General features: G+C 52.4%; 1 protein-coding gene across 8 annotated transcripts in view; it reads right to left on the bottom strand.

Annotated features, from left to right (window-relative positions):
- DGKZ (diacylglycerol kinase zeta) overlaps window positions 1–13,919 on the bottom strand; it is an 88,029-nt gene that overhangs the window by 69,026 nt on the left and 5,084 nt on the right. For 6 of the 8 annotated variants that reach the window (XM_077818603.1, XM_077818604.1, XM_077818605.1 and 3 more), the window contains exon 1: window positions 12,850–13,226. The exons of the other annotated variants lie outside the window; for them this stretch is intronic. In XM_077818603.1, the coding sequence (XP_077674729.1) occupies window positions 12,850–13,007 (158 nt within the window). In that variant the 5' untranslated portion in view covers window positions 13,008–13,226. Of the gene's footprint in view, window positions 1–12,849; window positions 13,227–13,919 lie in introns of those variants that run through there. 8 annotated transcript variants of the gene reach the window in all.

Raw genomic sequence — 13,919 nt, 5'->3', positions numbered from 1 at the left:
ACACAGGCCAGCCCAGTGATACATCCCAGCCTCTCTCTCTCTCTTGGGCAGCCCACCAGCCCTCACCATAGGACACCACCAGCTCCTAGAGCCAGGGAGCCTCTGTGTGCCTCTCCCACTGATCTGATAACCACATGATCACCTGTCTGATGGCAGTGTGCCCCTGATAACCATGCCCCCTATTGAAGGGGAGAGAGGGACGCTCATGGGGAAGATCGCAAGAAAGGAGCCCTTGTCACATGCCCCTGGAAAACATGGGACAGCAAGGCAAGGTGGGTGTGTTTGCTGGGGAAGAGGGATTACTCCAGCTACAAGAAGTACTACACCTAGATAGGTGGAAAGGCAGATGGATTTAAAGTGGAATTAGCTGGGTCTGGAAGAGCAATGACACCTGCAGGCCTATGTCCGCCAGCATCCAGCACAAGTGCGCAACAGCAAGAAACCAGCTCAACAAGTGTGTCCAAGCCCCTGGCCTAGGCCCTGCTGTCCCCTACACTGGGTGGATCTACTGCTCCACAGAGGAAAGGCAGGATGCTGGATCTCATCTCCTCCCTGATTAGCATCCCTCTTAGCCAGCTCCTACTGTGTTAACGCCCCTGCAAGCCCCAGTAAGACAGATCCCACTTCAACGCTCAGAGAAAGTCACTGAGGGACCCCATACTAGTGGAGCAGCCCCTTAATCCTGCCATCTGCTAGCCCTTAAGAGGGGCAAAATCCATGGAGAACCTCCCATATTTTAACACAGTCAGCTGGCTGCCAAGTGCCTGCAGCAATGCTCCTGGGTGTGATGTGCTGTTTAATGGTGACCCCGGGTTTTGCGGTAAGAGGCTTACAGCGGAATCTGAAGGCACTGACTATACGATAAGATACAAATAATCCGATTGAGAGAACTTTCACACAGAGCAGCCAGCACGTGGCCCAGCACATTCCCCTTCCCCTGAGGGCTACATGGGGAAGTTGGGTCCCAATCAGCATCTGCATGGACCCCCGCTCCTTGAGCGCTTCAGGGCTGGCGTCTGTTGAGGCTTGAAATTCCTCACCCTACCAATGGAGCCAGACAACCTCCCCTAGGGGGAGAGGAGAATTCAGCTCCAGGCTCCCGACCCAGACTTCAGGAGAGGGAGGGGGAAGAGAGATATATGACCTAGGGGGAAGGGAAAGGGAGACTCCAAGAGCTGGAGCATCTACTCTACTGGATACACGCAGTGGAACTGCACCTGGGCCATCTGTCACACTAGAGTTCAAGCAGCGGGTGAACAACAGGCTGTTTGTGGCACCAGCACTTCCCGTAGAGACAAGCTGCACCATAGTAGGGGAAACCCCCTTTGCAGTGAGGTGCTTTGTTAGCTTCCTGGGACAGAAACCTATGGACTCATGTGACTTCCAGCACAGACTTGGTTTCCAAGCCCAGGACTGCCCACAAGTACCCGTCTTGGGAAGAGATGAACCTTGCATCCTGTGCTCCCTTGAAATGGACCTGGGGTGAAGCCTCGGCTGGAGTGCGAGGAAAAACTAACCTGGACCAGATTTCTGTGCCCCAAGAGAATGGCATCAGGGCAGCATTTATTGGAACACACCCAAACGTGGGGTTGCGACCACCTTCGCATTGTGACTCAAGTCTGCCGTTAGCTGCTGCTCCATGCATAGTGTAAGCAGAGTAGTTTAACACCTCAGCAGTGACCGTTACTGACAGTAGGGAATGTTCTGCAGGGCACACAGAAGATAGTTTCAGTAGCCTTTGTAAGCATAGTGCAGCACGTGCCTGCACGAGCAGCTGGTGGGGATTAATCCGTGGTGTCGGACTATATTCAAACAAAACCGTGCTCCAGTACTATAGCACCAGAGTCAGGTCTCCCCTCCCAAACAGGAGAGCACACAACCTTCCACAAAGGTGAATGATGCTCAATGTACCAGACCAACATCCAAATCATAGGGATGGACAAATAACTAAAGTTGCCTGCAAGGATCTCTCATCCCAGCAGATCCCTCATTGCGGGGAGAGGTGCAAACTTATTGCACACTCTCATCAGATGCAGAACTTCTGATCATAAACCAGAGGTGGAAACTGAGTCACAAAGCACATTCCAAACCTAGCAAGGAGCAACTGCAAAAAGCATAACAGGGAGAGACTGGCCAGGATCTGCACATGAAGGAGCCAGAAAGTCCCCAGATGATCAGGGACAAAAGACTTAATCAAAAAGCAATGAGGAGGAGCTGGGCATGGAAGAGGGAGAGTTGTATAGATGGCACCGAGCTACCTACCACTGGGCAGTAACCCCCAACATAGGGTGAAGCCCTGCCCTAGGCAGATTATGACACAGACCTGACAGCTCCACCTCTGTTACACACTGGTTGTGTTTGTATAGCTTGTCAAGCCAATGACATATAAACTGAATGCAGGCATTTCATATCAGCGTCTCGCTGAATATACCCAATACAGGGAGGAAAGGGAGAAAAATGCCTCTGCTTCCCATTCCCTTCTCCCACCGGACACTGGCTTTCAGCTCCCCTGAGTGAGGCAGTGGCCACCTACACAGCATGACCAGGCAAAATTTAATTTTTTATTAGCTGAATTTTGGCCTAGAGAAAGATGCCTGACTCAGAGCCCAGGAGACAGAGGCCTCTATTTCTCCCCAGACTGGGGACAGCACAGGAAGCAGACTTCACACACACCCAACTTTCTCCTTAGCCAGATCCAAACTCTACAGAAAGTCTCAGCATTCTACAGCTACTTCCGATCCATGCTGGAAAGTGTGAAATTGCTGCAGCTATCTATGTTGCTTGCTTTGATGTTGAACTCAGTATAATTTACGCTGTCCCCACACTTTCAGTAGACCATAGACTCATCTTGCTGTAGAGTTACAGTCCTACCACAGAGTCGCTGGCCCCTGTAAAGGAAGCATGTCCAGCCCTCCTGTGCCAAAATGGTTGCTCCCAGTTTGGCCAATTAAGAGGGTGGGGCAGCACCTGGGGGCTAAAAAAGGTCAGAAGTGACAACCCCGTGAATCAGAGCAGTGGGGAGGAGACTGGAGGAGGTCTCTAGGGAAAGATTTGCAGGTGCTTCCTGCAAAGAGGAAGGAATTATCAGGAATTAAAGCAGAGGGACTAACTGGCTGATCTTATAGACCCAAAGCCAGTGCTGGGAGGCTGAAAAGGGCCGGGGGGGGGAGCAAGCCAGGGAGAGGCTAACCAGCTGTTCTTCCTGAGCCAGAGAGCCAAGGCCGGAGAAGGCTGGAAAGAGATGAAGGTTGGGATCAGCAGTGGGAGATACCTGCTGTCTCTTGGAGCCAGACAGCTGGACCCAGAGGACTCAGGAAAGATGCTCCAAGGGTTCCTTCTGAAAATAGGAGTGCACTCCACTGGGAATGGCATCCTCATACAAAGACAGGAGAGGACTGACAGAGTCTGGGCGTGGTTGAAGGTACTAGTCCCTCGTTGCTCTACATACCACACACAAGATGACCTGAGTTTTAATGACTGCTTGTACTGGGGCAGCGCCTCTCCACCCCCACCATCCAGGGACCCTTAATCACTCCATCAATTCCTGTTCCTAGCACTTCTTCCCCCTCTCTCTGCCTGAGCTCCTGCCCTCCTTGCCAGGGAGGGACCCCTGTCCCTGCTGCCAGGGCCTGTCCCTGCTGCCAGGGCCTATCCCTGCCCTGATGCCCAGCATTTCTGCCCCAATAGGGCCCATACCCACATTTCCAATGCCCAGCAACCCTCCTGACATGGCCCGTACCAACACAAGTGAAGTTCTATGGCCTGTGTTACACAGGAGGTCAGACCAGTTGATCACAATGGTCCCTTCTGGCCTTGGACTCTATGAATCTAAGTGCCTCTAGCCGCACCCCATGCCCACAACACCAATATCCAACAAGTTTCCAATGCCCCTGGAATGAGAAACAGGCCCAGGCAGAAATGTTCCCCTCTGCACTCTAATGAAGGGCCCACTCCCACAGGACAAAGGGTTAGTTGCCCTCCCCTGGATCTCGTCCCCTTGACTGGATTACAGAGTTTCCTGGAAGGCACATTCTGGCCCCTAATCAGATTAGGAGACCTGCCACCTTCTCCACAGCAGTGAGCATGGAGACACAGGCAGCCCACTGCTCTGACCTCTGCAGGGCAGCACAAGCAGGAGCTGTAGCTTGTCACCTCCCCCACAAAAACAGAAGTGTCAGCAGGAGAGGATTCAGAGTAGCAGCCGTGTTAGTCTGTATTCGCAAAAAGAAAAGGAGTACTCGTGGCACCTTAGAGACTAACAAATTTATTTGAGCATAAGCTTTAGTGAGCTACAGCTCACTTCATCAGATGCATTCAGTGGAAAATACAGTGGGGAGATTTATATACATAGAGAACATGAAACAATGGGTGTTACCATACAGACTGTAACGAGAGTGATCACTTAAGATGAGCTAGTACAGGCAGGAGAGCGGGGGTGGGGGAGGAGGAACCTTTTGCAGTTGACAAGAACGTCTGAGGAAGGGGGGGGGGGGAATAAACATGGGGAAATAGTTTTACTTTGTGTAATGACCCATCCACTCCCAGTCTCTATTCAAGACTAAGTTAATTGTATCCAGTTTGCAAATTAATTCCAATTCAGCAGTCTCTCCTTGGAGTCTGTTTCTGAAGTCTTTTTGTTGAAGAATTGCCAATTTTAGGTCTGTAATTGAGTGACCAGAGAGACTGGAGTGTTCTCTGACTGGTTTTTGAATGTTGAAATTGACGTCCAATTTGTGTCCATTTATTCTTTTACGTAGAGACTGTCCAGTCTGGCCGATGTACATGGCAGAGGGGCATTGCTGGCACATGATGGCCTATATCACATTGGTAGATGTGCAGGTGAATGAGCCTCTGATAGCGTGGCTGATGTGATCAGGCCCTGTGATGATGTCCCCTGAATAGATGTGTGGACACAGTTGGCAATGGCCTTTGTTGCAAGGACAGGTTCCTGGGTTAGTGGTTCTGTTCTGTGGTGTGTGGTTGCTGGTGAGTATTAGCTTCAGGTTGGGGGGCTGTCTGTAAGCAAGGACTGGCCTGTCTCCCAAGTTCTGTGAGAGCGATAGGTCGTCCTTCAGGATAGGTTGTAGATCCTTGATGATGCGTTGGAGAAGTTTTAGTTGGGGGCTGAAGGTGACAGCTAGTGGCGTTCTGTTATTTTCTTTGTTAGTCCTGTCTTGTAGTAGGTGACTTCTGGCTACTCTCCTGGCTCTGTCAATCTGTTTCTTCACTTCAGCAGGTGGGTATTGTAGTTGTAAGAATGCTTGATAGAGATCTTGTAGGTGTTTGTCTCTGTCTGAGGGATTGGCGCAAATGTGGTTGTATCGTAGAGCTTGGCTGTAGACAATGGATCATGTGGTGTGATCTGGGTGAAAGCTGGAGAAGTGTAGGTAGGAATAGCGGTCAGTAGGTTTCCAGTATAGGGTGGAGTTTATGTGACCATCGCTTATTAGCACCATAGTGTCCAGGAAGTGGATCTCTTTTGTGGACTGGTCCAGGCTGAGGTTGATGGTGGGATGGAAATTGTTGAAATCATGGTGGAATTCCTCAAGGGCTTCTTTTCCATGGGTCCAGATGATGAAGATGTCATCAATGTAGTGCAAGTAGAGTAGGGACATTAGAGGACGAGAGCTGAGGAAGCGTTATTCTAAGTCAGCTATAAAAACGTTGGCAAACTGTGGGGCCATGCGGGTACCCATAGCAGTGCCGCTGATTTGAAGAAGCAGCTGCCCAAAACTCCTGCAGATACAGCTCAGCTCAGGAGCCCAGGCACTGGCTCCTGCACAAGCAAGCAAACAGCAAAGCCCTTCTTCCCGCCGATGCTCATTACCTGTGAAGTGAAAGGAACGGGAAGAACTGGAGGTTGAAGGTTTCACCATGGGTGGCTTCCTGGACCCCAGCTAGTGTGCGTGTGGGGGGGTGGGTGGTCAGGGGGGTATCTTTTCCCACCCTCTGCTTAAGAGCCACATCCAGGTACAGCTGTATCTGAAGTGATATATGCATGATATATGGAGATATATACAAGGCCCCATGTAGTACACCGCAGCAAACTGGGCCCATATTCTGTGGCAAGGCCCCCTGGTTTGTGACAAGAGCAACAGACTGAAAATTAAGTAGCAGATTTAGAAGAGTTCACATACAGAAAGGTAGTCAATTAAAGAGGACAGTGAACAATACAGCTAGAGCAATGGGAACTGGGGGAGGAGGAGACAGCCCAGCAGAGTACAGCTACAGAGACTCCTCTCACCCACCTCCACACATAGATGAAACAAAGATACCAAGTTCCCAAACTGAGTAACACCTCAGAGAGGTGTAGGCGGGAGCTTGCTTTGGTTTCATGTTTGCCTGTATACTTCCCCACCCCACAGACCTTCCCTAGCATAACTGCTCCTCTCACCCCATTCCCAGGGTCACAGTGTGATAGCACAGAGACAAGGGAAGGAGGTCAGCCAGACTCATACGACAAGCTAGCTGGCAGCTCCATCTACAACCCTGGACTGGGGCCTGTACTGCCATCACTGCTGATCATGAACATCCCCATGGTTTATAACTCTCAGTGTTTGGTTTGATCACCCTATTTACCTCCTCTCATGAAGAGCCCATTACACCCCATGGATGCGGCCCTATTTCAACTGCTCACCTATAGGGAAAGGAAGGTTAGGAAAGATTTAATCCCCATCACATGCAAACCCGCCCTACCCCCACCCCATGGGAGGGACTTCATTCTGATGGCTCACTTACAACGTGAGGAGTGGGGTAGCCAGAAAGGTGGTGGGGATTAAATTCCTTATCACCTGATCAGCTCCACTCTCTTCATCAGCCCAATTAAAAGAACTGCCCATCTGGGGCCCAGATGCATGCACTGTGCGCTTGTCTGTATCAATTCCAGAGCCAATTACTCCACCCTCCCTTTAAGACAATTACAAGATACAGAAATCAGCCTGTTCTCAGAATGCATGAACCGAACTTGCTGCAGTTGTGGCTTTCAGAGAAAGCTAGTGCCACTGCCTCTTCCGCCTACCAGGCCCAATCTCAGCTCTCCAGGGAGCACTTTATTAGAGGTGGCACCAAGTTCACAGGCATCACGTGCCACTGATGCCCGCTCTGGATCCCAGAGAAAAGAGTGGGAAGCAGGGGGAATGCCCTCACCGTTTGGATTTGTTGCCCCTCCAGTGACACTGTATTTTTATTAGAGCAGAGCGTGGTTGTAAGCAGCTTGGGCTACGCTGCAATCCACCCGCAGGATTCCATTGCAGTGAGGTAGTGGTGATACATCAGGTGTCAGCTATTTGGGTGGGCGGGTATCTGGGGCATACATGGCTGGTGAAGGCACATGCCAGGCAAAGGGCAGAGGGGCTGGCAATGGCTCAATCTCTCCTATACAGTACTGCCTGTAGATCCATGTACTCACTGCTTACCTGATTAAATGCAAGAAGGCTGTTGCCATGTCACCTGAGGCTACAAAGATCACCAGCTCAAGCTATAGTAAGCAATATCAGGTCTGGGCAGTGCTAGGATGGGAGACTTTCAAGGAGCAGTCAGGTGCTTCAGAGCATGGTGTGGATGACTCAGCTGGGGGCGCCCTCCTATCTAAGTGAGGATTGACCCAAATGCTAGGGGTCATTGTGATTCTGGAGGGGACATCTTTCAGACAGGACATAAACCCAAATTTCTGATCACTTGTGGTCACAAAAGGTCCCTGTGGATTTAACCCCCATGTTAAAACTGCAGTATGTGCTGGCCACATTCCAGCCTAAGGGAGGTGTACGCTTCTCAGTCAATCACGGTTAGAAGGAAGCGCATACCAGGGATAAAGACTGTCCAGTACTATCCTCCCCAAAACACTGCCCCAAATACACCAAATGCCAGCCCCACCTCACTCCCAATCAAGTGGGACTCAAACCCATTTGCCACTCTGAAATTCAGATGGGAGCCGCTTGCATAGCAACTGAAGCAGCTCACAGCTGATGTCCTACACGGTACCCACACCCCACTCCAAGGATCACTGTACAAGGACTTTCCCTTTCTCCAAGGCCCATAAAGAATTCTAGCTACCCTATATTTTTCTGCAGTGCCCATGACTGAGGTTCTTAAGTGATGTATCCCCATCCAGAGGGGAACAACCTAGCACGGTGCTTCTGCTGAAAGAAGAGGTACAAGAAAGGATACAGCCACCAGATCGCTGGACTAGATATTCCAGCAATGCTGGACAGTACAATGTGATGAGTATGCAGGACGTCCCTTCCCACACACACATACCCTACCTCTTTCTATACTGTCCTGTGTAACACTCCCACCCTGCTCATCACCCAGGGGTCCACACAGACAAAAACCTCACAGTTCTCTCCCTACAGATAATGTTGCACTTAAAACTGCAGTATATATACCCCCACAAGGGGGTACGTGTCCTTAAGAAGGAGAGGAGAGACTCTATCTAATCTTGGGAGAAGGACAGAGATGGCATCATGCACTGTGCCAGCCTCTGCTGCCAAATCTGAAACCGGAGCAGAAGGAAGCCAGCCCTGTGATGGAGTCACCTTGGCAACACGTCAGGCCTGCTCATATCAATATAAGGGCTGGCATGAGAGAGAGAGAGAGTAAAGAGGGGGACTCCTGACTGGAGCGTGTGCATCACAGAATGGGTGTACACCTCTTTGCCCCTCACTCACATGGGCATGGAACCTCAGCATGAGGCAGTGCCAGGAGGATGGGAATCAGTCAGTCTCCAGAACACTGAACAATGAGCTAGTGCCCCAGAGCATTAAGGCTGGGGAGGAATGGGGCAAACACTGGAAGTCTGACAAATTCAGGTGAGTGATGGGGGAGGAAGCAGCACATGGGGCCTGTAGACAAGGAAAATGGGGTAAAAGCAAGCAAGCACCCCGGAGCCTCACAGCCCAGGGGACATCACAATCATTGCCTGAAGCGCCTGGTAGGCTTGCAGGCTTAATGCTCTGCAGGGGGCAGATGGCACTCATCTCCCAGGGGCTGCAGGATTGTTCTGTCACAGCCAGAGAGGAAAGGAGATGTTACTCAGTCAGCTCTGAGAGTGCAGAACCAGAGATGCCAGAGTCCCATATCTGCAGCAAAGAGGGCTGTGTGGGAGGATGATTCCCAGTTTTTCTTTACTCAATTTACATTCAGTGAGTCAAAGGAAACAGTGCTCAGTGAGATTCCAAACACATCACCGACCCCATCACCCTTGTGTCCAGCTCACCCCAGGCCACTTCACAGCGTAACCAGGCTCTTAACCTGTAAGGTTCTGCACCTGCCTCAACACTTCTGACATTACCAGGAAAAATAACCCTCACATACTCCCCTCACACAGTCAGCAGTTTCAGTTGTGGAGATGTCTCAGGACTGGAACAGTGGGGTGTGGGCAGGTGGTATGTCAGGATCAAGGGGCATTGTCAGAGCTGTATATGGGCTGCCCAGGACTGAAATAGCAGAGGCCAGGAACAAGGTGCATTTGATTCACATTGATTCACCACATATTACCTTGAATTATTTTGCAATGTGTGAACAGACTGGCAACCGCTTAGTAACACCCACCATACAGAGCACAGTGCAGCCTCCACAATGACCAGCATGATTACACACTGACTCAACCAGCTGTCACCACAACATCTGGTCCAGTCCTTTGCCACTGCATATTGTTCGCTGCCTAATCAGACACTAGGCCGTTCTCTTGTGGGCAGGAGCCTCTAATTACATCTCTAGGACTGAAATTATGACCATCAGCCACCCACACAGAGCATCCCAGTCAGCCCAGTGAGGGTACATCTATGAAACACAGAATCCGTGGGTCCAAGGACAGCAGCCTGACCCTGCTTGCCAGGTGCACAGACCTACACAGCCCCTTCCCACACTCCCCAGCAAAGCAAGTGGTACTGACGCTACTTGCACAAAGAGGAAGCAGAGAGGCACATATCAGCTGGATTGAAGTAGTGGATTTCTGAAGAGCAGCTCCACAGCCGAAGGATGGAATGTGGCTCAGTGAGATGAAGGAGAAAGGAGTACAAGATACAGAGGAAGACATGGTGCCTGCTCCTATGGCTACAGCTATATTGCAAAACAAAACAAGACCAAACCTAACAACTCACTGCAGCGAATCTCAGAGCCCGGGTCAAATGACTCAGGTTCACACTAAAGGGCTCAAAATAGCAGTATAGTATCTATACCAGTGGTTCTCAAACATTTTTTTTTCCACGGACCACTTGAAAATTGCTGAGGGTCTCGGCGGACCACTTAATCTTTCCAAATATTGTTTGTACCATTAGCTAACTATTGTGAAGTGCTTTGGATAAAAGCGCTAGGTGAATAAACCTGAATAATAATTAATGGCTTTTTGTTCTACAAATAAAAGCACACAACTCATATTTTAATATCAGTAGTCTTACCTTTCTAACAAAATGGATGTGCCCTCTCTCCCCCACCGCGGCAGCCCTTGAGCTGGGTCTGGGAAGGAGGGGTTCTCTCCCTCTCTCCCCCAACGCGGCAGCCCTCGAGCTGGGGCTGGGAAGGGGGGGGTCTCTCCGTGGCAACCACAGCCCTAGAGCTGGGGAAAGTCGCCTCTTTCTCTGGCCGCCGCAGCCCTGCATGTCCCATATTTCCCCCACCCCCTCTTCTCACCCCACTGCCCCCTCCCACCTACCCCCCCATGTCCCACAAGGCCACCACCTCACCTTACATGTGCGTCTTCTCCAGGGTCCAGGTACCTAGTCGGTGCCACGCCTGCATGGCTCCACTAATAAGGTGGGTGGCCCTTCATTCTCTCACGTGTGGCTGGCCAGACATGCACCTTAGAGGGAACTATCTGCGGACCACCCGAATGGAGCTCGCGAACCACAGTTTGAGAACCTCTGATCTATACTGTACTACGGGTATCTATACTGCCATTTTGAGCCTTGTAGCACAAGGCTAAGTCAGCTGACCCAGGCTCTGAGACTCGCTGCTGTGGATTTCCCTCCCGGCACGGTGCAGACATACCCTAAGAGACCCAACCCTTCCTGGTCTGGAGATACCCCTGCCCCACAAGCACTAAGTAAAGACATAAACACTGGAGCAACAGGGAACCTGAAGAAACAGCTCCTTCTGGTCACCAGTCCCCATACTTCAATCCAGCTGATATGTGCCTCTCTGTTCATCTGAGATGCATATTGTCCCTAATACCAACTCCTGGGTTGCAACTCCCAACACACCTCTTTGATAGCCAAGCACGGTCTCCACTCCAGCTGTGCTCTTATCTCTAATTGGATAAGAGACTAGAAATAATGAAAATTTGTGTGTGGGGGGGAGGGGGGGTTGTTTTTGTTTTTTTTAAAACAGTGAAGGTAATTAACCATTGGAACAATTTACCAACGGTTTTTGTGAATTCTTCACCACTGACAATGCTTAAACCAAGACTGGATGTTTTTCGAAAAGCTCTGGTCCAGGAATTATTTAGGGGAAGTTCTATGGCCTGTGTTACACAGGAGGTCAGGCTAGATGGCCACAATGGTCCCTTCTGGCCTTACTAACTATGAACAGTCCTGCTTCCTCTCAGACCTCCAGGGCAGGCTGATCCAGTGCAATTTAAGGAGAGGATGGGACAGGGGCTTTATATCTACGAGCTGCTAGACTCTCCACATAAGCCCACACATGGAACCTCTTCCACTGGTTTTGCAGGGAGAATTCCCAATCTGATTATTTAGTATTTCTATTACATTAGCACCCAGAAGCTCCAGTCAGGATCGGGTCCCCATTGTGCTTGGCACTGTACATACACAAACAGTACAAAGACATGGTCCCTGCTCCAAAGAAGCATACAGTCTAAATTCTACAGGAATCAGCAAACGGCAGGAAGTGTGAACCAGCAACAACATGGCTCAAGTTCACTCACTAGAGGGTGAGCGGTACTATCTGAGGGTCCCAGGAGCAAAGGAAAGGCGTGTCTGGGGGAAATGGACCGTGTACGAATAATAGGGAGTTTCTTGCCTCAGATCACCTCCCACCGCAGCAAAAAACAGACCAATGGTCTAACAGCCAAAAGCTAATTTTATGACACTGTACGCTTGGATTTCTTGCTGACCCCACCTAGTGATCAACTGATGCCCTGAAGTATGAGGATCAATACCCCTTGCATTCGTACAAAAGCCAATGTCACTGCTGTTACACTACTGGGCTTTTTCTTTTCCTGACTCAATAGTATATTGCAGCATTGAGTTCCAAAGTTTAACCATATAGTAAGCAGCAAAATAAAGAAGTCCAATGGCAAGCATGAGGGAAGGGGAAAGAGGTGTTGGGCCTGACTTGTGAAGTTCTTTGGAAACGCTAAACTGTAGTTTGTTCTCTCCAAACTCTACATAATAACTCCCCCACCCTGCAAGTTGCAGCATCAGGAATATGACTGTAAAGACTTGGGCCTTGTCTACACTAGAAAGCCCTAGGTATATTAACAAACCCTTCTAGCAGAGATGCAGCTTACACCAGCAAGAGTTCTTTTGCCAGTACAGCTCAAGCCAGCCCCCCGAAATGAAATAAGCTATACTGGCAAAAAGTACCTTTCTGCTGGTATGATGTGGCTGAGGCTTTTGCAGGCATTGCTGCACTCGTTAGTACCCACAAAACTTAAGTGTAGTTAGACCCGAAGACCAGAGCCTAGAAGGAGCGAGCTCCGGGCAGGAGCACCGCAGGCACCTGTGCTCGGGCAAGTCCGGCTAGGGTGCCCTCAGGGTCCTGAGCCAGCGCCCACGTTAAGACACAGCTGCAGGCAAGCGGCCCCGAGGACAGGCCGGCCGCGAGCGCTGCAGCCCCTGGCTACCTGCCCCACGCCTCCATTCCCCAAGGGCACGCGGGCCCCGCGCCGCTCACCTGCGCCCGAAGATCCTGAGCCCCGTGAATCTCTTGTTGCTGTGCCTGCGCCCCGGCGCGGGGCCCTTCTCCGGCTCCAGCGAGACCTCCGAGCTGCTGGAGGACGGGGAGCTGGAGGCGCGGGCCCCCGCGCACCCCTCCTGCTCCCGCGGCTCCATGACCCGCGGCGGACCCGGCCCAGGGGCTCTGCGCTCACCCGCCGCCGGGAGCCCCTGTCATACCCGTGGGTGCCGGCGGTCAGCGGGAGCCCCCTGCCCATGCGGGGCGGCGGCGGCAGGAGCAGCGCGCCGGAGGCAGCCCGGCCCCGCGCCTGGCCCAGGGGCTGGGAGAGCACGGCGCGCGCCCCGCAGGCAGCCCGGCTCATGCCCCGGCAGCCGGCCCCAGCCGCGGGCGCGTCCCCGCGGGCAGCCGGAGCGATGCAGGAAGAGGCAGCGCGGAGCGGCGCAAGGTAGCGCCCGAGGACCCCGATAGCTGCCCGCGCCGCTGCCTCCGCGCCGCAACGCCGAGCCGGCAGCCCCACCTGCCGCCCGAGCCCCGCACTGCAGCCAGCCGGCGGGCCGCGCGCCGGCCTCCAGGCGGGGCCGGGCTGCGAAGCGGGGCGATGCGGCGCGGGGGCAGCCGGTGCAGAGCCCCCGGGGAGGGGACAGCCCCGCTCTGGGGCCGCCGCTTCCCGGTCGGGCCCCTCAGGGCCAGCGAGCTGCTGGAAGGAGCTCGGAGCCCCACGCCACCGCATCGCCCGTCGCCGCCCCACTCCCTCCCGCTTCCACGCTGGACAGTTCCCCGAGGCGCTGGGCCGTTCTCCGGGGCGCTGGGCCCCCTACTCTGGGGGGACCAGCGCACACCAACAGCGTAGGGCAGGAAGGGAGGGAAATGACTCTAGCCAGCGGAAACTGCCGGGGGGGAATGAAAGAGGCCACCTGGATTTGACTGAGACCCTGTGGAGAGAGCGCTGTGGGATCCTTCATGACCACAGGTGGACAAGACCCCGCCGGTATGGCTCGTCCAAAATATGGCTCCTGCACAGTGCAGGGGGACTACTTTGGCGCCGACTGTGCATAGAGTGCCACCGG

This window comes from Eretmochelys imbricata, chromosome 6 (assembly GCF_965152235.1).
Source record: "Eretmochelys imbricata isolate rEreImb1 chromosome 6, rEreImb1.hap1, whole genome shotgun sequence".
NCBI classification, from domain to species: domain Eukaryota; kingdom Metazoa; phylum Chordata; order Testudines; family Cheloniidae; genus Eretmochelys; species Eretmochelys imbricata.
Note: the sequence above shows the minus strand (reverse complement) of the source record. Positions and strands in the feature narration are given on the sequence as shown.